Genomic DNA, 26,198 nt, shown 5'->3' on the forward strand with positions numbered 1-26,198 from the left:
ATGTGGAGGAATCAGTGCTGGTTATCACCGTGCTAGAAGCACAGAATAAGGGAGACTGAACCGACAGATATATCATTCAGCGAGGTCAGCTTTAAAACCAGTTTCACTTCATTTGACAAGTTCATTTAAGTGTGCTCCACAATATAAGCAACAACATATTTGGTATATTGAGCAGCAAATATAAACATTGGCAACCAAGGAGTTAAGAAGGTCCAAAAGCAGCAAGAGAATTAGCTGTTGCTAAAACAATTTTATGGTCTTTTCCACTTGACTGGAGGTAGTTTGTATGGCTGACTAGAATCTATTCAATGCTGTCAAACATCTAACACTCCCATAGCTAGGCGCCTTACAATGAATAACAAGCAGTCTAGCTGCCAATATGCTGGGGCTGCATTTTTCATCAGGGACTGGACCCTAACCCAGCAACACTCTAAATTCATTGTTTGATGCCTTGATAATTTATGAGACCAACAATTTGCTGCAACAGACAGAAGTGCCAACTGAAATTTACTGGCTTACAGCCAACTAGGCCATACTCAGAGTAGACCTACTAAAAACAATGGTCCGTTGACTTCAATGGGTCTACTCCAAGTAGAACAAACACTGGTGTGTGTTATTTATATTATTTCCTTCTATTTTTGAGCCCACCATTCATTGTAAACAAGCCCAGCATTGGTTATAATGTAAAATCAACAGAAAACAAATTAACGACACAAAATACATTCTCTAAATAGAATCAAAACACTTTTAAACATCAGATAAAAATTTACTCAGACATAATTATGCAGCAGCTGGGAGACACTATAGCAAGCCATAGCAAAAATCCCCTACGCAGAATCCATTAGATACTCTAAACTTTCTGTTTGCATTTCGTTTGCCACTTGGCAGGCTGGAAAGGGATGGGGGGGTGGACAGTGCACTACATGTTCCTGGGAAACCTGGTGCTAAATCATCAGGTAAGAGCACCAGGAAGGAAGCATTCAGCCACCCATGTGATATAGGCCTTTTTGTTTTGGGGAATATTTATTTTGACAATCAAGTGACTTAAGGTCCAAGGGCAACACTGCTTCCTGTGTCCTGAATGGAGCCGGAAGGTAATAGTTTACCAGCCAAGATGATTTCCAGTGCATGCTGGGAATCCCCATCAGCAGGAGGAAAAGTATCTTTAATGGACTGGCTCTGCAGCAAGCCTTTGACCAACATCCCTGGATTTTCTCAGCACAGGGCTAGCCAAGGGAAAAAATGGCACATGGCCAAAGAATGCAACTGAAACACTCCAAGGAGAATGCATGCTGGAGTTCCATTGCTAGCATACAATTCATTAAAACTATTATTTTCTCTAGTTGCAAATTCATGATGGATTGCACTATTTTATTTGTAGCACCTCAAGAGTGATTGGCTACTACACTACTTGCTGACAGCACATGGTGAATATCTGAACTGTGTGAGCTTCGGGGAAAGAAGCGACTAAGCTTTGTTCTCAGCGTTCTCCCAAAGTGTCCAGGAGTACTTTACAATGCTGTTCGGCCCACTTAATAAAGCTGTTCATTACCAGCTGGCAAGTACTGTGAATTCACTCTAAACAAAGTTACGTTCTTCACAGGGTGGCTATTTCCGTTTCAGATTTGGAAGATTTGCTGCGCATTAGTCTAAGGTTGTATGACCTGTCTGAAATTTCCAAGTTCTCGAGCTATTCACCTCAGGATGTAGCAACTGACAATGCAATTTTGCTCTTGGAATTGCATCTTCGATTCTAGGTGCTCTCAAGAAACCACCTGAATTGCCATCCTAGTCAGAATTGAGACTCTGAAAAACTCAGATTACCTTGTTTCTGGGAAAGATGTGCAGGACAGTGGACAGGGTCCTTGATTCACATGGAGGAAAGCCTGCTTAAATCCTTGCTCAGTCATAAACCAGGCATGTCCAAAGTCTGTTTCGGGGGGCCTAATCCGGCCCCTGTGGCAGGGGTAAAATCCTAAAAAAAAACCTCAGCAACTTCAATTCTTTGGTCGGCCCTCACGACCCTTCACTTCATCAAATCTGGCCCTCTTTGAAAAAGTTTGGACACCATTGGCATAAACCATTTTTTGGTGGTCTTGGGCAAATAAATGTTAACCAAATCTATATCATAGGGTTGTTGTGTAGATGCCCATGCATCTTTAAGTGCTAAAAAGGGGGTGACTAACCTGTAGCTCTTCAGACATTGCTGGACCACAACTCTTATTATCCTAATTAGTTGTCATAATGGCCACACTGGCTGATGGGAGATAGAGCTGAACAACACCTGGAATGCCACAGGTTACCTACCTCTGTGCTAAATAAATAAAGCTGATCTACTGATCAGTCTCAGACAGGTTTGGTGGATATCTACATATGTCAAGCTCAAGCTTAGGACTTAGGCTGGGTCTCAAGCCCATTCAGCTCAGTCACGTGACCCAGCAACCCAGTGTAAGTTAAGGCGGCAAAAAGGGTGGTGAAACATTTATTCTAAAGGCTTGTTTTCCTTCAGCCAGGCTTAGGCTGGTTCAGACAGCTGTAACCCTCCTCCTGAATGGAGTTTGTATCTGGAGTAATTTACGCTATCTTAACTTAAACTGGAATAATTTATGCTGGCTTCCTCTATTTAGGATTGTTGACATATACTTTTTAAAAAAGGCTGATAGATGCCTAACCAACATTTCTTGGCACACCTCAAAAGAAGGCAACCTTCTGAAGCAGCTCCTTTGAAAGGGAAAGGAAAGAAGAACCTAGAAAAGGGATGGACCTCTTCTTCTCCAGATGTTGTGTATCAGGACTGATAGTAATGACCCAATGCCACCTGGAAGAACAAAAAGTCCACATCCCTGACATAAGGAGTTCAGAATCATGGCAGAGGTGAGATTGCTCCTGCTGACTCACGAAACTGCACCAGGCCTCCTAATGCTGACCATCCCTACATTCATTTGGTTATGCAAGCATTTTGTTCTCACATCCAGTTATCTTCATTGGTGGCAATGGTAGGACCTGGAAGAAGGCCTGTTATGGTTTTGACTTGATTCCCGCAGTCCTCTTCTGCTGTCTGCTAACGCTACTGTCAGGTATGAAGAATATTAGAGGATAAAGATAGGGAGAAATATTATCATCTGTGCTTTTTGTGTGTGATGGTAGTCTTTCTTTTCTTTCCATGGTAGCCATTTTGTGCTGGCACCCATGACACTTTTATCAAGATATGAGCTTGAGTTTTTATAAAGAAAAATGCACTGATTTATAATAGTATAATATTTCATTAAAAAAGACACTCTGCATTGCCATAATAAATATCATCTATCTTACTTAATATCTTACTTAATTTTGAGTACTGTATCTCCTTAAGCTTCAAGAAATCCAAGCAAATAATTACTATTCATACCACTTCTTAAAATTAACATATTTTAATAAAATGACTGAAAAGTCCATCTACTATATTATTTCTCCCTGCTGTAATTGGATGCAATATATTATTGATAATTTTGAATTGCTAGCCCGTCAGATGCCAAAGTATAGCAGACGTCTCCAGTGCAATTAATTTTTATTTTGTATATTTGTCAAGATCAATACTTATGGTTTGGCTTTCATTCTCGCAAAGTCATCTTAATCCCACTCTGCAAGGGTGTAATTTACTTTCTGTCCAGAGCTGATCAGCAGAGCCAAGCTATAATGAAGCCTCTGAACAAATGAACATGGAAATCTTGAAGGGATAATGGGACTTTCTTGGAGGCTAGTCTTTCAGTGAATTCATGGAGGGAGGGAATTGGAATGCCCTGCTCTCAGACTTTATGAATTTAACTGAAGGCGGAGTCAGGGCCGAGATACATTCAACTATATAAGCATATCATGTGTGGCGCCTGTAAGGATCACTGAGGACTTTGTTTTTTGCAGGGTCTCCTATATATGGCTATAACCTCTGCATATACACCAGACAACTGGTATGAGTATAGGCTCTATTCAGATCTTTGCCTAGGACTAATTAGAGCGGAGCTAAAATTAGCTGGAAGACAATTTTCTGAGAATATTACTTAGATTTTTCTCACCTCACCATAGAAAATGCTACTTTGCAAATTCTTCTCCAAATATTGTCCAACTTTTGGGAGAGTGGCGGCGGCAGCTGCCATTTCCCAACTAAAGGATTGTGGGAAATTGTGGCCAGTCCGCCAACACAGTTTCAGCCACTTGTGGGTGGGGATGTTGGGGGCTTAGGAAAGAAAGAAAGAGCAACTGCCATTCCTAATAGTGAGCCCCAGCCCTGAGAAAATGTTGGGAGAATTTCTACTCCTCCTGGAGAAATGTAATGAACATCACACACACACCAAATTCTTTCAAATTGGGTGGGTTTTGATGGGCCATTTCAGCACACCTCTAGAACATATGGAAGTTATGAGCTGGGCAAGAGATAGGAATGCTTGAAGAACTTTATCTTTGCAATTCTAAATGAGGTCATCCTTACCTCCCAGACTAATGCACAGATCGTATCTTCCCAAACATATAAATAAATCAAAAGACACTTTGAAAAGTGTATTTTGACAGAAAGTATTTTAATCATATATACTTAAACAGCGCTTTTCTGCAGTCGTGAGGATTTAACACATTGGGAGACAGAGTGTGAAAATAGACAAAATGCATGTAACATGTACAAAAGTGACATAGAGTGGAAAGAAGAACCTAAGAAGAGACTACTAGATCAGGCCAATGGCCCATCTAGTTTAGCATCCTGTTCCCACAGTGGCCAACCAGATGTCTGTGGGAAACCAGGAAGCCAAATGCAAGCCCAAGAGCACTCTAACCTGCAGTGGCGTTGAGCAGCTGATATTCAGGAACATTACAGGCTCCAACAGTGGAGGCAGAGCACAGCCACCATGGCTAGCAGCCATTGAAAACCTCATTCCCCATGAATATATTGATTTGTCAATCTTTCGTCCAAGATAGTGAGTGTAATCCCAGTCAGTTTCCCTCAGAGTGATTTCTGAATGTCTTAAAGCGATGGTTAGGTACACATATCCTTAACATCAATAACCCCAAATCAAATGAATATACAGAATATTATGTTTAATGTCAGAAATCCTAGTCAGTTTTAGTGACAGTTCATTTAGATGATTAAAAGCATTGTCTTAAATGAGTGGGTAAATCATTCTGATGAATCTTTAATATGCTGAAGTGTTCTGAATTTTGACATATCTTGAACAACTACTTCTGAAACTTAGCAGACCATTTGAATCACTAATTTTGGTCCCTAACTGGATAAGTGAAAAGTTCATAAAATGGGGGGGGGGGGTGCTGATGCAAAGTTTTTACAAATCAGCTCATTTAAAGGTTCAGGAAAACACAAGTTACAAACATTATTGCAGCTAAAATACATCATTTTAAGAAGCCACAATCTAAATGAAAGCCTCAAAAATGCAATTTTGTTATTCTGAGACAATTCAACAAAATGCACAAAGGAAATTTAGGATCCCTTTCCAGTATTTTCCCATCTCTAGGAATGGCTCCCCACCATCCCGTCTGAAGCCTGTAAGTTAGCCAAATGCCTCTTTGGAAAGTATGGGAGAGAAGGAGCATGGGGCCAGAGGCCAGAGATGGACTGGTAGTCAGGCAAATAAGAAGCAAAAGGCCAGAGGCCATTCCCCTGGCAGAAACGTACATGGCAGTGGAGGGTTGAAGAGGGCGGAAGCAGAAGTGAAATCAAAGGCAACTAGGGTCATGATCCAAGGCAGCCATTAGGAAAAAGAGGCAAAAGTCCTCATGTCCAAGACAATTTGCTTGGACTAATAAACTGACTTTCCCTTAAGGGCATTATAGGGCCAAGTGTATACTGATAGGTGTGGGGAGTCAGGTGATGTTATGTAGACAAGTAGATGAATTAACTTATTTCCAGCTGGAACCAGAAGGACTTTGTGTTCCTTGAAACTTAGTCTACCTGACCTCCTGAGGCTCTAGCATGAAGACTTTCTCTAGCCTGGTCCTTTTCCTTGACTACTGCTTTAGATGTTCACTTTGGGCTGCCTTAGACTACATACCTGCTTCTGGATCTCCTGTCCTTTTGTTGCGGCCTTGAATCTAGACTTCTGCCTTACTTTGACTACACACCTTTATCTGGCCCCAGTGATCCTGTTTTGCTGCTCTAGAGCTTGACTTTGAGCTACACACCTCCTCCTCACCAGATTCCAAGGTCCTGACATCTGATTGCCTAGAAAGCTTTGCCCCACTGAGGTCCGGCAAGTTCAGAGGCAGTGAAACATCACCTTTTATTGGAGCAAATGTATTGGACCTTCATGAGTTTCTTATTGAGACTCAGATGTTCTCACTAGGACAGCCCCACCCAGCCACAGCAAGCTGACCCAATCTAATGTACATCCTTAATTCTGACCAGTGACAACCATTCTAGCGTTTTAGAAATACCATGATAAAATAAATGCAATTCTATTATTCATCTGCTTTGTGTGAGAGAAATAAACATCCCATTGTATGACGGTACTTTACTCAAAGGTCTGCAATTGGTTTCCTCTCAGTTACTTCCATCCCTACTTGACGTCTGCTATTGTTTTAAAACACTACTTTCCCCCTCTCAGTGTTTCTCTCTTCTTACTCCCATGCCATAAACGTTTCTCCGTTTTCTCTCCCCTACCTCACGCTTACTTTATGCAGTTCCGGGATTGTGATGTGGCACTGCAAATCATCCAGGAGTGATGACAGCCTTGCATTTTTATGTACATAGAAAGAAGATTATGATGCAGATAGGACAGAACATGTCTTGATTCTTTTACACCAATTATACATATAATTTACATGTGTATAATTTTGATGACAGTGCATGATTGCCTCAGACATAAGTGAGTGTTTAATTTAAAAAACTCAAGTGCGAGTGAAGCTCAATTCAATTAGAACTGTCAAATTCCATGTATAATTCCATTTAAAATGGACTCTTCTTCCCTCCCTAGACAGGGAAGAGAACAATAAAAAAATAAAAAAAAATAAAACCAGATGGAGAATATTACATCAGTGCTCCAGCATCTGTAAGCTCCCTTGTCTTCCATGCAGAATTGAAAGTTTTGACTTTAAAGCCCCAAAAGTTTTAAGATTAACATGCAACAGAGATCAAATGCTTCTATGTGTCCTGTCACAATCTCCTAAAAGCCAGGGCCAAGATCATCAAGAATACCCTCTGAATGATACCTTTGAATGATATTGAGCTAACTTTGGGGAGTTTGAGTTAGGCCTGATGAGCTGTTGGAGATTCCCCCCCCCCCTTTAATCCAATTTATTTTTATTCCGTGTAAATGTAGTCTCTAAGCAGGACCTGGAGTGAACCAGCATGGATTTAAGGTGTATAGGCAAAGTCACTGAGAGAGACTGCATGCTAGCTTGACTCAGGAGCAGAGTACTCTTAAGTGGAGCTACCACTCGCTCTCCTCCACGGCCATCTCCTTTTAGTTTTGCTCTACACAGTTCAAAAGCTTTACAGCTGACTCTGTCCAATGCTGAAGAATGTTTATACATCTACTGGGAATAGAGCAGCTAGATTGCTGAGGCTGATGACATAATTATGTCAACCACAAAGAATTCTGGGATTACAGCTGTAAAGAAATGGGTCTGAAACCCTTTCTGAGAGCATTCAATTTGGATGGGTGGAAGAACTAATGACTCCATTAAAACAGAAGTAATGCTGTCTATATATAAACTTGCTTATGCAGGATTTAAGGAAGCAAACAAACAATGCTGTTATTTGGAGTCAGTGTTTCGTGACCATCAGCTAGGCTGGAAAACTTGTCTCCAAGCCTGTCAACACAAAAATGTTAACAGCAGTAAATTTACCACTTGAAAAGCAAAGCAAAAGAAATGCCAAGGAATGATAACATAGCATCTATATCTAGGGAGGTTCTGCTTTTTTGGAAAAAGTGGATCACTGGAATGAACTGTGTTCATTCTGTCCATTCAGCTCCTACTTTGCTTTCCTCCTTAATCCCGTCTCTAGTGGTTTTAACCTGTAAAATACCTGTCAATCTTCATTCGAACTCTGTGAGCTAAATCATTGTTATTATAGACTGAAGTGAAGCAATGAATTGCCAATGGCGGCCCAGTGAACTAGAGGCTGAGCAGGGATATGAAGCCCATCTACAGACACAAACTCTGTCCCATGAACTACACTCTTGCTGATTCTTTCCTTGTTCCTCTGCCTAGAAACTAGTCTCGTGACTGAATCGGGAGAGGCAACGACTGTCTTTCTTGCTGGACCCATATCCATAGCTGTCAGCTTTCAGATTTGAAAATAAGGGAGTAGCAGCCTCGAAAATAAGGGATCAGCATCCTCACCTGTCCCAGGGACAGTCTATGGGATATCTAACAATCCGGGATAGCAGTGGGAAGCAGTGGGAAACGGCACTGGAATAAGGGAATTTCCCATGCTTTACTCAGGTGTTCATAATCTTGAGGTCAGACCACTGTCAGACATTGTAGACAAAGTTGTCCCTGAAGACCCAACTAGCATGGAACATCCCAGCTAGTTGTTGGTATTCCCAAAATGTAACCCCGTACAGCGTTCTTTGTACAAGCCAAGGTACAGCAGCTTCATCCTTAAGATCAACAAAGCCCTCTAGGCTACCCTACTTGGCCCTCAAGACTCTCCTCAGGTGGCAACTCTCCTGCTCCATGCCCTCTCTGAGAACTTCTGCTTGGCTGGAATGTATCCTTGAACTGTGATAAGGCCTGGATGGAGAGGGATGTGTGGAGAAATGTCTGATTCTCAGGAGGCTGCAATGTAGAAAGGTAAGAGTTTCCCCTGTTGCCCCACCTAGCTACTGGCCTCACCCGCTACTGCCATATGGCCCCCAAAACATTGCCTGTTCTGCATAGCCCATCACAGAATTCCAAGATTGTTTTGGTTTATCGTTGTTTGCCTGGTTAAAGCAATCATTTCAAGATCATCTCCTATTAGGTGGTAGAGAAACCTGAAGCCAGACCCTGAGCATTTGCTACACTCTTTCCTCTGGGCCTGTGACTCCCTATTTTCTATTTCAAAGTGAATGCCTCTCTCCTTTCCACTGCAACGACTTGTCTAAAGGGATCGAGGCTTCTTACATTCCCTCGTCTCATACTTTGTTTGTCTGTCCTCAGATCCCTCCACCCCAAACAGCTGGTCGTTCCACACACTTTATGGGAGTGCAGCTTGCTATTCAACTAAAAGGCAGCTGGAAATATTTTATATAGTGGGTGTTGTTTGTGGTGGAGGGGGGTGGAGAGTGATAGAGAGATTCTTGTTCTTCAGACATTGCCTTGATTTGTGCTTAAATCAGACAATAATGCGAACTGGTCAGAAGACACAAACTAGTTTTTCTTTTTTACATTATTTCCCACACTATCAACATTTTTACACATGCCATAGCTTACACGAGAAGGGCTCAAATGCACTTTGAAATGCGAAAATGGTCTTATTAGTTTAGTGGGGGGGGGGAATTGTCATCCATTCCTGAGCCTTTGGGAAAGGGCAAGATAATAAAACAATAGAACAAATGAAAAAAGGTGGACTAAGGTGTGTACTGCCGCAGAATAAAAAAAACGAGGTGAGACACTATAACTCCATAGCACAGAGGAAGAGAAGCAAAAGTCTCAAAAAACGATGGCAAGGGTCAACAAGCTAAGTCAACCTATCTGGCACCACAGAGCATGGGGGATTTCTTCCAGTAGGACACACAAATTAAGATTCTAGCCCACGAAACATAAAATAATGGCTGTGATTGCTGAGGCTGCAGACTGTAGAGGACCTACATTAGCTGAAGTAGTTGGGTAGAAGCCAGCGTCATTGAACAAATGGCACGGCACACTAAAGAGAAATGCACTGAGCTCAAGAGTGGTTTAATATCTTAATGGCAACCTTTCACACATACCACAAGCAGGTATTAAAACAATCTCCCTTGACTTCAATGGGAAAGATATTTCTGCAGTTCAACATAAAGCGCGTCTCCCCTCCCCCCCCCCTTTGCCTGCAAGTGTGGTGAGCACTTCTGCTAAGTACAGTAAATGCTTTACTTAACCTTTTTCCCCAACAAAGTAAAAATAGCCAACTTTCCATTATTCACTGCCAAGTTCTCAATTAGCAAAAAAGGAATTCTTTATGTTAATGCATAGCCTTTGCCTAGCTATTTCAAAAATGTTAACAGTTTCCTAAAAAGTGAGCACGGCTGTTAATGAAAGCTGCCTCAGGGTAAATGAAAGCTACCAGCCTGGGTTGTTTTCTTTATTTGAAGATGTTTTCCATAACTACCATATTTCTCGTTGAATTATACCAGGTGCACAGTTGGTTGCAAAAGTGGATTTCATGGAAGAAAGGCACACAATTCCTGAAGCAGGAATGGAAATAAATTAAAATACTTCTGAAAGATAATATATTTTAAAATATATATTTTTTAAAAAAAATATGCCAAAACTGAATAGAAGGGAATTATGTGTAAAGACATGGGGAAATGGCTTAAATGGACAGATCTGCTCATCTCTTAATTTAACTTAAATGTTAAACCAGCTATTCTATTCTGTGAGTACCAGTTTTTTCAGAACCAGACAGATTATGTCTTGGATTCTGCCAGCTAAAAGCTGTAAAATTATTTGGTCACAGTGACGAACTGTTCAAGGCATACTCTCCAAGCCATGGCATAGGAAAAAAGGCTGCCTCTCCTTGCTCCTGTGAGCTCTCGGAATGTGACAAGCTTCTTGGCTAGCTAGATGAAGCCACCATCATGAGCTGAATTTAGCTTTTGACTCATCACTGCAAAGCAGCCTCAGAAATGAATTGCAGATTTATAGAATTGTAGAATTGAAAGGGACCAAGAGGGTCATCTAGTCTAACACCTTGCAATGCTTGAACCCATGAACCTGAGATTACGAGTCTTGTGCTCTATCATTTGTGCTATTCCAGGCTAATGGTTTTCTAAAATATTAATTCAGAGGGCTGTATCAAATTCTGACAGATAACATAAACATTGGGTCTAATGCACTAAATTATGAATATTAAGAAGTGCCCACAGGATCAAACCCAAGACCTATCTGTTCCAGCATTGAGATTCCTACAATGGCCAACCAGAAGGGTCTGGGAAGCCCACAGCAGGCTGTGAGGTGAACAGTACTTGCACAGTGTTGCTCCTGAACAATTGATGTCCCTGGAGAATATAGCCATCAATATCCAATGATAGCATTCTCAACTGTGAGTTTGTTTTAAACTCATCTGTGTTGGTGATCAACGCCACATCTGGTGGCAGAGAATGCCAAAGTTTAACCGTGTGTGCGTGAGAGAGAGAGAGAGAGAGAGAGAGAGAGAGAGAGAACTTCATTTTGTGTGTCATGAATCAAAGTTAACAGTTAACTGAAGCTAACTAGGATAATTTAAAATTTGTTAGGGGCTCAATCCGCCCCTAACCCATTAGATCAGAGGTAGGCAATAACATTTAATATACAAAAGCTACTACTAATTGCTAGAAGAAATATTATTGTATTTGTTCATTCTCCATCACAGTGAAACACTAGAAGCAAAAGAGAGAGCTCGACGATTACATAGTCATGCACTTAACATGCAGCTCATTGATTAATATCCTGCTGCTCATGGTCACTTGATATTTTACTATTCACTTTATTGTTGATGGTTGACTTTTTCTTAAACTATTGTTCATGAGGTCATTAGGATGTGATTATAGGGGGTTAATATTTTTGTCTGCCATTATCTTTGTGTTTTTAGTACTGTAAAATATATTTTATATTTGTGTGTGTGTGTGTGTGTGTGTGTGTGGCATTTATTTTGTAAATGAAAAGCGGTATTAAAAATATATATGATCCATCAATCAAATCTAGGCCTTCCTTGATTATCTCACTGAACTCCAGTTTTTTCTGTGGAACTATAATGACTACTACAGTGGGACGCGGGTGGCGCTGTGGGTTAAACCACAGAGCCTAGGACTTGCTGATCAGAAGGTCGGCGGTTCGAATCTCTGCGACGGGGTGAGCGCCCATTGTTCGGTCCCTGCTCCTGCCAACCTAGCAGTTCGAAAGCACGTCAAAGTGCAAGTAGATAAATAGGTACCGCTTTATAGCAGGAAGGTAAATGGCGTTTCCGTGTGCTGCTCTGGTTTGCCAGAAGCAGCTTAGTCATGCTGGCCACATGACCCGGAAGCTGTCTGCGGACAAACGCTGGCTTCCTCAGCCAATAAAGCGAGATGAGCGCCGCAACCCCAGAGTCGGTCACGACTGGACCTAATGGTCAGGGGTCCCTTTACCTTTACTATAATGACTACTAACATTCTGATTTACACATACTCCTCCTCAAGAAGTCTCTTCATTTCCTTTTGAAAGATTCCTCCTTGTGAGCTTTTTATCAGTTGCCTAATATCAATAAGCATGTGAGAAAGGAAAAAGGAAGAAGGCCCCCTCAAGAACTGATATTTGTACAAGCAGCAGTAAGCAATAGTTAGAGACAATGCACACACCAAAGGTTAAAAGTAGCAGCAGGAAGTTGAAAACAAATCTGAACACAATACTTACAGTTGCAGACAGGTGGGGTCCATTCAGCTGGGCATGCAAGATGGCGTCATTGATTGAATTCCGGATACCCAAAAGTGCTGCTTCTAGATCATGCGATCCAGCCATTTCGTTAGTGAGATACTCCAGGGTATAGATATATTCCCTCCACTGAGAGTCCAGTTCAGATATGCTGGCAAAACAGCCCCTCATGACATTGAGACAATATCCTTCACAGGGTCTGATCAAAGTCAGACCTTGGCAATGTGGGCAATACTGCATCTTCACTAGGGCTCTGCTGCATTCCTTTGTCAACGTGGCATGTTCTGTAGCGTTCAGTACTTCAATGCCTATACCCAGGGCCTGATTGAATGTCCTGCTTGCCCAAAGAGACTTTTCCAACTTTGTAACTGCTTCTTTAGAACAGAGTCCAAATGGATTTATATCTTGCCGCGTTAGCCGCAGGCACTCTGTATACTCCTCTGACAGACTAGCCATGCCTGGGTTGATTAGGCGGCTGTAAACCAAAGGGAAGAGGCTGTCGAAGAACCGGAAAAGGACACTTTCCACTGTGGTCTGAGCGCCCAAGAGGTAGAGAGAGATGTCTGTAAAGAGCTCTTTGACAGGCTCTGCTGCTTCCTTTGACATGGATCTGTAGACAGTCTCAAACAGAGAAGTGGTATGGTTCTCAGCAAAGCGAAGCAAGGACTCAAAGGCCGCTGCAGGAAGAAGAAAAAAGAAACCTTAAAAAGGTGAAGAGAAAAATTGGCTCCAGATCAACAACATGGATTATAAAATTATGCACTTAGTATATTATTACTCGGGTAGTTTCACATTATTGCACTCAAAGGCAGAGATCCCAATGATTTCAACTGGTTTTTCAAGATGGTTCAACAGTTCAACGCTGAATGGTACCAAAATCCAAAGAGCTCTACCAAAAAAGCCCCCAAGAACCTCCAGAAAAACGCAGATTCAAAAAACCCCATTCCCACACAGAGCCTTGGCTTGCCCATTTTCAACTTCAGACAGGCTTTTACAACCAAGCTGTAAAATTCTGAAAATGGGGTTTATAATGGAAAGACTGACACTGTGATAACTGTAATATCGTTAACAACACCGCTCTGCTCCAATAAAACAGTTGGTATTTGCCAAGACATCTCTATTTAATTTTTTCTCCAGTCTAAGTGAAGTCCAAAAACGTTTTATTTGACAGGGGAGGAAAGCTAGCTAATCATTTAAGGCAAATATGTCAATAAAATAAAAATAAAATCCACCAAAGTCTGAGCACTCCATCATATATGACCATCACATTCATCTTCCAGCTGTCATTTTCAAATATACTTAATAGAGACATGGGTTTGTTTGTTTTTTGACAGATACAAAGAAAGCATCACATTCTATGTTACAACTAATTCTGCACCTTCAGACTGTCAACGCCAGGCATTATTTCAACCCACAGAACTTAAATAAGGACGATCCTAAATATAGAATTGGTCAGGAACACGTGGAAGAAATGGGAGGATACCAGTGCAACGAATGGTATACACATGTACGTAGGTGAATCAATTTATGACTGTATGTGTGAACTGTCACAGAAAGACTTGGAGTTAAAGACTTGTTAAGCTAAAATAACTGGAAATAGCGTCCAGATACTTAAAGGGCTTAGGATTGTATCTATGTTAACTGATAAAATAATATGTTTAATACAAGAAGGAGAAGATTTAAAGATGTTAATGTTAATTTAAAGGGTATTAAAATTGGGATTTGGAAAACCGTTATAAGGATATGCAATGAAATTCAACTAAGGGGAAACGAGGAAGTCGTTTTACAAAGTAAATAACTGTTATTTTCAATAAGGTTATGATTTATGACTGTTATGTTTTGTTTGTTTTATGTTTTTGTTTGTCATTGATATTGTAAAAACTAATAAAATTTTTGCAAAAAAAAAAGAAAGACTTGGAGTGATAGTTACCATGTCTGTGGTTTAACCGTAATTGCAAACAAGCCAAACAACATCTTTGTGCTATTTATAATGATTACAAATCCTCAGGGGCGACTATGCTTCCCATGGAGTACTATCAGGCAAAATCAGCTTACAAATATGTGCAAAAAAAGGCCAAACAGGAATGGCAACTGAACCGCTGGCATGCACTTATAGCTGCCTCAAATACCCGTAATTCCCGAAAATTCTGGCTGTTGGTTAACAGAAAATCTAAAAGTTACCCACTAACCGTTATTCCTGCCCCAGTTTGGGAATCATTTCTAAGGAACTATTTTGCCTTACCAGACTTTAATATTAATAAAATCGATGGATTCTATGAGCAGCTCCCTCTTTGGCCACCCACTGACCCGGAAGAAATCCACGGACTCATTTCCAATCTCATAGTTGGAAAAGCCCCCGGTCCCGACCTAGTCCCGGCGGAAGCTATAAAACTTCATGCACACTGGTGGGCGAAAATCCTGGCCGTTACTTTTGATGCCGTAAACAACAGTGGGAAGGTTCCAAGAATATGGAAGGATGCGATTATTATTCCAATTCATAAAAAGGGCTCGACAGATGACCCGGGAAATTACAGGAATATCAGTTTATTGTCAATAATTGGGAAAATATATGCACGGTTCTTGTTAACTAAGCTTACTAAGTGGGCCGAAGAGAACAACCTGATTGGGCCTGAACAGGCTGGTTTTAGACCGAATCAGTCAGCGGTTGATCATGTCTTAGTTTTATACCACCTTGCCCGGAAATATTCCGCCCCAAATAGAGGCCAACTTTGTGCAGCCTTTATTGATTTAAAGGCCGCTTTTGACAGCATCCCCAGGGGATTACTTTGGGGAAAATTAGCACGATGGGGAATAGACAAAAGACTTTTGTGGCTAATAACTAAATTGCATGACGGATCAGCCGCAAGGGTGAGAATCACTCCGGCCGGCGACCTCTCAAATTCAGTAACCATCAATAGAGGTGTCCGTCAAGGATGTATCCTTGCTCCGACCCTTTTTAATCTATTTATAAGTGATATGAGGGCGCCTCTGATAGATTCTCAAGAAACGATCCATGCCCCCCGCCTTGCCCAATATCGTTGCCCCCTTCTACTCTACGCAGACGACGCAGTGATCCTATCTTTCTCAAGAGTAGGCCTTAGGAGGGCACTGAAAATTTTTGATGCTTACTGCAAATCAAATTTTCTTACAATTAATCATGCCAAGTCCAAAGTTCTAATTTTCACCAAGAGTCGAAAAACCTATAATTGGAGAATAGACGGAAAAGCCATTGACCAATTCTTTAAATTTCAATACTTGGGAGTCCTTCTCCAACACAACATGGGCTGGAAGGTCCATCTGGCAAATGTATTAAATAGAGCTAAAGCCCTTCATTTGCACTACTGCGTTTTTTCTTTTCAGATGGGGCTTTCCATATTCCATCAGTGTTAAAAGTTTTCAAGGCAAAGGTGATTGCAACAATAGCATATGCAATCCCAATATGGGGGTCCTTTGTTAATCTAACCCAATTGGAGGTAATCCAAAACCAGCTGCTAAGAAGGTTGCTAAAATTACCCAGGTGTGTAGGCAATACTGCTATACGTCTCGAACTAAATGTTACATCTCTAGAAACCACATTATGGAAATGCATGCTCTGTTACTGGTTAGCATTATGGCATAAACTTCCAAATCTCCACTTGATACAGTGTCTCTGGAGAGACGACTTCCCTAGCCCTTGGGCAAAAATAATACATGGGAAACTTGTGTCCTTAGGACTATCTCCATCTGAACTACTAAAATTGGATTTAATTTCTGCCAAGAGAATTATAACTCACAAATTAGAGGAGATGGATTTACAATTTAATATTGCGACAGGTGGTGGCACCTGTTCGCCGATAAACCTTGGCGTAACACCACCACCAAAGCTTCCATCTTATTTAACTACCTTATCTGTGGTGATGCACAGGTACGCCTTTATAAAGGCTAGATTCAATGTTTTCCCATCAAATGTGTTGGGTAACAGACTCTCCAACGGACAGATCTCACTCCTCTGTGACTGTAAAAGTGGATCTACAGAATCGTTATATCATATAATCTTCTGTTGTCCTATACATTCGGCTTCACGGTCCAAGTTTCTGGCCCCATATTTATCGAGAATAGCTGACAGACCTCAGGAAGCCCAAATAATATACTTATTAAACGACGAAGACTCAAGTAGATCCCTTGCAGTCGCTAGATACCTGATTAATGTCTTATTTCATAAGAGGAGAAATGGATCACTGTATGACTCTGACAGCTTAGCCAAACTTAAGAACCATCAATAAGTGCCAGAACTAAGACGCATATCCCCCAAAATCTGAGGGATTTGAATTGCGGTTGACATAGAGGGAGCTTATTGTGTATAGTTTACTTAATTGAAGTAAAATTGGTTTTATAGGGGTGTTTTAACTTGGAACTGTTTAAATTGTATTGTTTATGGATAAATTTTGATGTATTGTTTTTAGATATGGGCCAATGGCCGTAATAAACCAATCAATCATGTCTCTGCAGCACCCAGAGTCAGTGAGTGAGAAAAGTATGCCTCTGCTCAAATATTGCAATTTATTTGTTTCTCCTGACAATCTGTATACCACATACTTACAGTTTCTGTAAGTAGTGTACAGGAAAGCTCACTTCAATGGAGCTAAAAATGAGTGGACTGCATTAAATCAGAAATCAATTTTCTAGCTATTTAGCTAGTTATCTCCTTAACAAAAGAGAATTCCAGGACCACTGAAAGGGTTTTCCAAAAGTACTTCTATGAATTCTCTCTTGTAAAATCTCCCCATCTTACAACTTTATTTGTGTGGAAGGCGAAAAAAGAAAAGAGCTCAGTGTGGCAAAGCTCATATGGAGCAGTGATGAGGCAGTGAATTAATTTAATGCAAATGTTGTTTGCATTAAGTTAGAATTAATACAAACAACATTCATAGGCCCATTATTAATATTTGGTACATATTGGTTGGTCCAATTAAAGGTATTTATTTTTTAAGTAAGGATTATTCTCTGAGGATCTTTGTTGCTATCTGTGGGAACCTCCCATCACATACTTCTTTCTCCTATTAAAAGATTATTATCACCATTATTATTTTATTTATTAAATTTGTATACCACCCTTCATCCAAAGATCACATAATGAGGCAAAAGTGAAAGGAAAATATCAACAAGCAGAAATTTTCAGCCATGTTACATATTGTTTTGTGCCATCAGAGGAAATAGTTTCTATTCTTCTAACTATAAATTGAGGGAACTGAAATGAAATTGCAACATGTTTTGGAGAAGACAAGATTTACTCTTAAGCATGTGTACATACTTCAGAAAGCACCCCCTATTTGTTTGTAATAAGAAAAATGAGAACAGCCACATATTCACCATCTGTAGTCCTAAAGGCATTTTGCTTTTTCCATAGTTACAAGGCACCAAGAAATAGTTTCAGACAATCAAATTACTGGAATGATATTTCCATCCCTCTAATTAGGTATAATGGTGCTATGTGCAGATGAATAACTTCTGTCACACACAAAAGAATTCCGCTCTGATTTGTACAAAGGAGGCAACTTGCCATCTTGTTTTGGAGTTTTATTAATGATGCACTTTCAATATACCTCCCAGAAACCTTGATAAGCAATTTATCAAACCAACAGTCAACCTTGTTAGAAACAGATTGTGTCAGCTTTTGCTGGCAAATGTAGAAACCTTTACAGCCATTGAAGAATGGAAAAATCACGTGTATAAAGTGACTAAACTGTGCATTTATTTTAATTGGAAGGCCCTAAGATGTGCCCCCTGGACTTTTAATTATTAGACAGACTGTGCCCCATGGCCGACTCAAAATGTACACATTCCAACAACTGATAGCGCCGGCTTCTCTCAGTGCAGCACCTTAGTCATAGCGAGGGATGAGTGAACATGTTGATTTGGGTTTCTCTCAGTTTCTTGTTTTTCCCAATCTTAAATTCAGTTCTCAACATCAGCTTGTGGTTTGTCTTTTTTAGCTGGAGAACTGCACTGTGAAATTCAGAGAAATGTGAATGGTTATGCTTTGGTTTGTGAATTGTTATGAAAACTGCAGATTCAGTAAATTCCCCTTCAAATGTGAACTGAATCAAATTTCTTCTTCAGCCTTAGACAGAACATTATATGATGTGATGAAACAAGAAGTCTCAGATTAAAATCTCGCTTATGTCACCAAATGACTAAGCAATGATTGAGATCTTTTGGTCTCAACCCCCCATCTACGCTATTGAGATAATAAGGCTGACGCTGAGATACCGTAATGTAAATGATTTTATAAGGATATTTATTTTGAACGCTCAAAATAAGCTACATAAATTTTATTCTGCACTCGTGTGTGTATTTCCTGCTGCTATCGGCTAAGTTATATATAAACTACACACTGGAAATCAAACAGCTCTTCTGGAAATACACTTTTCCATGAAAGGAATCTTATCTTTACAGCAAATGACTTTCCTCACCACAAGAAAGGTGGATTGCAGCCAAGTAGCTATAACAACATGAAACCTACTTGGTGTTCTTCAAAAACAAAAGGAAACCAAAGGCAAAACCCTGCCCACAGACACATAGTTTAGGTAAGATGAAAGAAAGTTGGAAGGGAAGGGAAGAAAATGTGAATTGTCAACTTTTGAGCTATGAAAAGAGAATCACGAAACAATGAATAACCAAGAGGAATTTTTAGAAGAGTCTTGAGGGGGGGGGAGAAAAAATCAATTATTTTATTTATTATTTATTAAATTTATATCGTGTCCTCCTTCCCAAAGGAGCCCAGGCTGGAAAACACACAAGCAATAAAATAATAATAATCTAAAAACCACTGCAGTGCAGATGCAGACTGGGAAGGATCTCAACTTAAAAGGCTTGTTGTAAAAGGAAGGTCTTCAGTAGGTGCCAAAATGACAACAGAGATTGCATGTGTCTGATATTCAGGGGGAGGGAATTCCAAAGGCAGGGACCACAACATAAAATGCTCAATTCCTACATTGTGTGAAAATGATTTCCTGATAAGATGGTATCTGCAGGAGGCCCCCAATTGCAGAGTGCAATGATTGACTGCGTATATAAGGGGTGAGATGTTCTTTTAGGTATCACAGTATCAAGCTGTACAGGGGTTTACCAACACCCAAACCAGCACCCAAAACCAGCACCGTGAACAAATATTAGGCAGGAGATAATACCATGCATATGGGACGCCCAGTGCCTACATGGTCTATTGTGCTTTGCCTCCAGTTCTTTAGTATCTAACTTGTCACTGAAGTTCCCTTGAGTACACTCCCAAATTAAGCTTGCTCAAACTGTTTGTACAGTATACATACATAACGCGGCCAGGTGATCTTCCCTCCAGGCACTGACCGCCAAACCCAGCAAGTTTGATCTACCATATGCCATCAGACGATGCTATTTGATAGATATTATCTTGCAACTGTTTCCACTGGAGTAAATGCTAACATTTTCTGTGCTAATACAAATAAAATGTTTTGCAACACATCAGAGATCCACTCTGATCACAACAAAATACAACAAAATTTGGGAGACTTTCGGACCTTGAGTCTAATTTGTTTTCATTTGAATCATTTGGCTGTCTCTTTAACTTAAAACAGCTCAGGGCCACAGTACCTCAATGATCACCTCTCTCCATATGAGCCAATCTGGACCCTGAAATCTAAGGCCCTTTTCCATGAAAGGTCCAGAGGGAGGCAAAAGGAGAACAGGCCTTTTCTGCAGTGGCTCCCCGTTTGTGGAATGCTCTCCCCAGGGAAGCTCGCCCTCTCGGGTTAAGTACTTAATTTGTTCTGGAGGTCCGTTCTTAACCTGAAACTGTTCTTAACCTGAAGCACCACTTTAGCTAATGGGGCCTCCTGCTGCCGCCGCGCCACCAGAGCACGATTTCTGTTCTCATCCTGAAGCAAAGTTCTTAACCCAAGGTACTATTTCTGGGTTAGTGGAGTCTGTAACCCGAAGCGTCTGTAACCTGAAGCGTATGTAACCCGAGGTACCACTGTATATACGTAGGCACCAGGCAAAACCATCTGTGGCCTTTTAGTAGTGAGTGGGGTGTTTCTAATGTATTCCCCCCCCCTGCTTGTTTTTAATTTATCTAATGGGTTTTTGTTTGGTTGATTGTAAGTTGCTTCAGGTTGCCTTGGCCAAACAAAATGTTTTAGAATAATAATAATAACAACAACAGTCATAACTTGGGTTACAGATGCTTCAGGTTGTGTTTTATCAGGTTACGGACCTCTGAAACCCAGAAGTACCAGAACAGATTACTTCCAGGCTTCGGCGGTCGCGCTTGCGCAGAAGTGCCAAATCTCAACCCGCGCGTGCGCAGACGTGCAGCTGCAGGTTGCGAATGTGCATCCCACACTAATCACGTTCACAACCCGAGCGTCCACGATGATAATAATAATAATGGGAGAAATTAGCAGAGGTGCACAACTTTTTCCTTTTGGAATGTAATATAAATATAAGCGGCTTTAAAGCCTTAGCCAAGCCTTTGAATTTTTAAAATATACATTCACACTGCTGAATATTTCATGAAAACAGGTCAAAGTCATCCTCCAAGGAGAGAATCCTGTTTAAACATTTTATCATGTGCTCACAGCATGCTTGACATTGCAGCTGATGTTGCGTCTGTGATGCCCAAACACAGCTGATCAAACACAGCTCACCTCTGGAAACTTCATGTCTCAACTGCTGGTCTTTTAAAATGAGCTTCTGGAGATGAGCCAAGTCATTACAAGATTCCACACTCTCTTTGACTATGCACTGGAGGTAGAGGGAACCTCCATGCTGAGCAGATAATGAGTTTGTACCTTGGGGAACCCAGCTGACTTCCAACATTAGCAGACAATAAAACTGAAACAATGCCTAATGCATGACGCAGAAAAGATTACCCCCAAATTACATACTTGTCTCCCACATAGCATGCTTATTCAGATTATTCAGAATACTTTAGCACAAAACATCCCATTCTCAAGGGATGGAGTCATTATGATAGAATAGGAAGGGGGAGCCTCTGCGTCAGAGTCCTTGCCTCAGCTAGGATGTAAATGGATTGAAGCGAGATTTATTTTGTCCTAAAAGGGGATAAAACTAGGCGTGTGTTTCGATTTTAGGTTTTCCGTTACCTAACTCCATTTGCTTTACACCTGTGCAAATCAGAACCAGATGCTCAGCATTTCAGAAACCCAACTTTATAATATCCACAGCCCTGGGAAAGTGTAGTGGAAGATAAGAGAAAGGGCCCCTGGGTCAGGAAGAAAGTGTTATCATAAAGTCTACATATGACTTCCATATGATGTATGCAAAGAAAAGGGAAAACCATGCTTCAGTGGAGAAAGTAGATCTTGGCTCTGTTTGCATCAGGGGTTGGAAGCATGTCACATCCCAGATGCTGCTGGAACATAACTCTCAGCATCCTTGACTGCGGCCCTTGATGGCTACGTCTGACAGAAGCTGAAGTCCAACAACACCTGGAGGGAAACAGATTCCCCACCCCTGGTCTGCGTGAAAAGAGTACTGTATTTTTCACTCTATAAGACGCACCAGACCATGAGACGCACCTAGTTTTTGGAAGAGGGAAAAAAAATATTCTGAATCTCAGAATCCAGAATAACAATAGGGATTGCTGTGCAGCGAAAGCAGAGATCCCTCTTGCTGTTCTGGCTTCTGGGATAGCTGTGCAGCCTGCATTCGCTCCATAAGACGCACACACATTTCCTCTTACTTTTTAGGAGGGAAAAAGTGAGTCTTATAGAGCAAAAAATACGGTAGTTTCATGATACAAAGTCTGTAGGAAGATGTAGCTTTTTAGATATGGGGTGGGTTTTCCCAGGCATGCTGAGTGAAAAGTATTTTCCAAGAATACAATGGCAAATAACACGGGTAATCACAGTAGCCAGGAAACTCAGTATCTGCTGAAGGAAAGGGAACTGCAGTGATATGTGCAGCCACATAGAAAAAGAGATCCACAGTTTGATGGGATTAAAATCACATTAGCTGTCTATGTTTTCTCAGACTTAAAAAGGAGAGTGGGTAACAGTGATAAAGAAACCTACACCTGTCTGTCTAGGTAGGTGGGCACAGGATTGCAACTTAAAGTACAGTATGCTAAAAGAAGAAGAAAACACTATATATTTAAGGAATGTCCTCTGAAGTGGGAAGTGGTGGTTTTAATTATGTTTCTACCTTTGAATTTCAGAAATACAGGTGTCCTGGATTATGGGAGGGCAGGTGAAGAGACAGAATACTCAATGTCAGGTGCAACTCAGCACCTGTAGTTCAGTGTCTTTTCAGACCCTGAAATTGGGATCTGATACAATACCGTCTTCCTAGCTGGACCAGTAATATACTCTCTGGTTAGCAGCAGTAACAATGTTAGAGACTGTGAAAACAAACATGTGCTCTTTGTTTCTTCAGTGGGTTTTTTCTTAGTGAGAATGTGAGCATGTGAATATGCATCTCTATGCTCTTATAGAGAAGGAAAATGTGAATGTGTGTGTGTGTGTGTGTGGATACACACTGTGCATGAGTTTAAATATGTGCATGTTATTATATACTTCTCATGCTGGTAATATGAAAATTGGCATGTTATTCTTCAATCTTTAAATTTAGCTATAGAAAGAACAAATACGTCCCAAATGTAAAAGCAGTATCAGGGCAAAGAAAGAAAACAGAGCAAGCCCCCTGATATTTTAAATCTCAGACTACACAGTGACTTTGAAAGAAGATGCACTATATTAATTACCGAAAAGAAAACAGAAAAAGAAAAGAAATAAGCGAGCACATTGATGTATTTGTTAAACATTTTCATTTCCCATAAAACCTCAAGACTACATTCTTTCCAGCTTTGTGACTGCTGACAGCAACAGATTTAAAACAAAGCAGGATTTTATTTTCACAATCCTCTCTTGTTATTATAGCTTACTATTGTAATACCCTTTAACATTAGCAGATCCTACTGTATGGTGCAGTTGCATGGAACTAGCAGGCAGAACGGCTTGAATGAAAATGCTCAGAACTAGGTGTCTTTCCAAACTCTTGGTCTACCAGAGTGGTTCACCAGAGCTTGGCAAAGTAGGACCATTAAAGAAACACTTGGCACTGTTGACATTTTGATTTAGTGGCAGTATGGTATACTTCATGGTACTTGACACACTATTGAATGAAATATGCTATGGAATTACAACTGCACTTGCCTTGTTTTTGTTTTTGCTTAATGAGAGAAATACAGTTGGTTGGTGTGTGTCCTTCTGTTTCTTTCGAGAGATACACTCTGGCTATAGTTGTCCATGCTCTGGTTGTGCTCACAAGATAGGGCAGGAAGTTGGGGACGCGAGAATCCCTTGAACACTGGAAATGGGTTTAAATGACCTCACCTTTATGGGTTACAGCATTCACAGTTCAGCATGGCTTAGGGCAGGAATGGTACAATGGACCACCTAACTATGTGGCCACTCAGCTCATATGCTGGAAGCCAAGCTTGGGCCCACTACAGTATGGATTGATACTGTGGCCCACCATCATCAACGTGGGAGAGTTGAGGGCATGCTAGCCTCCAAGCTAGGCATAATGCATTTTTGAACATTGTTTTTACTCACATCCATGGTGTCAGGCATACTTCCTCCTAATATATGTTCTCTCTCTCTCTCTTTACACATACTTATTTACAGAACCACATCACAAAATTTGGAGAACTACAAGTTTGGAAAGATCTTTCGGTTAGCATGAAAAACTGACCTGAAGAAATCTCTCCCCTATTCCTATTTGAAAAGTAATGTGGGTAGCAAGTCAGGAGACAGCCTCTTCTGTGGTGCTGCCCCTCACAGGTAACACCTTCTTCCCCAGAAAGGTTTGATACTTTAGAAAGGTGGTGGATTAAAGCAATTCTTTTCTCCTGAACTTTTAAACTAAAAGAACAAGGATGATGTTTTATAGCCACATCAAAGTTTTTTTATGTTGTTGGATTTTATTGCTGCTTTATCTTGTTTCATCTTGTTTGGCTTGTTTTATAATTCTGCTATTGCATTTTATAGCTTTTTCTTTTTGTATTCTGCTTTACTTTTCTCTGTATCCTTGCCTTCTGAATTTATATTACTAAAATTGAAGGGTAGGGTGTTTATTTATCCAAACAAATATCACATAAAAACAAAGAATGAAATACATAAAGAATGTTTTCTCATGGAAGATGAGCAGTGTTTGGGACATGGTACCTAAAGAGCATGGAGTCCTTAGGAAGTCCAGCCCGCTGTGTATTTACTTGAAGACAAGGCCCCAGGCCTTGAGTGGGACATATTCCCAACTGAACACATAGAACCACAAATTAAAGAAACAAATTGTCTTACCAACTTGATGTGTTTCCATGTAGTCTCTGTAGCAGTCTCTCTGTACAGCCTTTTATAATTGTGGTGGCCACTCACAAATGTGTAGTGAGACTGCAATATTAATAATCTATGACGAGAAGGCTGGGGTTTCCCATAACAGGTTTGATTTAGTGATTTTAGCCTTACTTTGTGCCTCTCTATCCCCAGTGTCATTACCAAAACCATATTCTCAGACCTTTATCAGCTGAATGAATCCAGGACTAGTATAAAATATTTCCCATCTGATGAAGCCAATTTTGTGTCTAATTCCAGCCTGCTGCTGCATCAAAGTCAATTGACCGCGTAAGTGTCAGGAATCTAAATCTAGTGCTGGCATTGAGGCAGTGAGATTTGTTGTTCAGCAGAGATGTGAATGAGTGTGGGCTCGTCCATGTCAAAACATTCTCAGGCATAGTAATGCTAGGGAACAAAAAGGTCAGTTAAACTTGTGACTGGCTGACTGGACTTCCAGAAGTGTGTGGGACTACGATTCTCCACCATGTGCCTCTTTTGGCACCCTTCAAATACCTGACCAATCGTGCATCTGTAAGTAAACAGTTGTATTACAAAGTCACTGCAAGTCTCCATTGGTCTCTTTCAGGAAAGAAATTGACCCGGCAAAATTGCTGTGAGAGTGTCTTAAGGCAGAAGGGGAGAAGAAAGCAATTTCCAGAGAACTATCCCCCTTCCTTCCTTCTAGTCCTGTGATGAATTTTTCTCCCATTTTTCCCAGCGCATTTTCAATTCATGGAATAAGAAACTGCATTACAATTACTAAAAGAAATTTGTTTGGTGAAATGGTAATGGTTGGGGTCTGGAGTTGTTACTGTCCTTACATACTTTCAAGATGTGCGAAGTGTATCTGTAAGTAATACTTATTGGGTGCCTGTCCTCCAAAACCCCATGACATCCTTGGCTGGATTATCCTGTAAGTACACTTTGGTGGAGGGACACGAGTGGCGCTGTGGTCTAAACCACTGAGCCTAGGGCCTGCTGATCGGAAGGTCGTGGTTTGAATCCCCAGGATGGGGTGAGCTCCTGTTGCTCGGTCCCAGCTCCTGCCAACCTAGCAGATCGAAAGCACATCAAAAGTGCAAGTAGATAAATAGGTACCACTCTGGTGGGAAGGTAAATGGCATTTGCATGTGCTGCTCTGGTTTCGCCAGAAATGGCGTAGTCATGCTGGCCACATGACCCGGAAAAACGTCGGCTCCTCAGCCAGTAAAGTGAGATAAGTGCGGCAACCCCAGAGTCGTTCGCAACTGGACTTATCTTGAAAGACCTACATTGAAA

The 26,198-nt window shown here is 40.9% G+C and overlaps 1 protein-coding gene across 2 annotated transcripts in view; it reads right to left on the minus strand.

The window, feature by feature from the left end:
- Positions 1–26,198, minus strand: part of LOC310846064 (glypican-5-like) — a 395,774-nt gene that overhangs the window by 265,852 nt on the left and 103,724 nt on the right. For both annotated transcript variants that reach the window (XM_083742108.1, XM_083742107.1), the window contains exon 3: positions 12,532–13,226. In XM_083742108.1, coding sequence (XP_083598234.1) covers positions 12,532–13,226 — 695 coding nt within the window. The remainder of the gene's footprint in view (positions 1–12,531; positions 13,227–26,198) is intronic.

The sequence above is a fragment of the Podarcis gaigeae genome, assembly GCF_964106915.1.
Source record: "Podarcis gaigeae genome assembly, chromosome: 5".
NCBI classification, from domain to species: Eukaryota; Metazoa; Chordata; class Lepidosauria; order Squamata; family Lacertidae; genus Podarcis; species Podarcis gaigeae.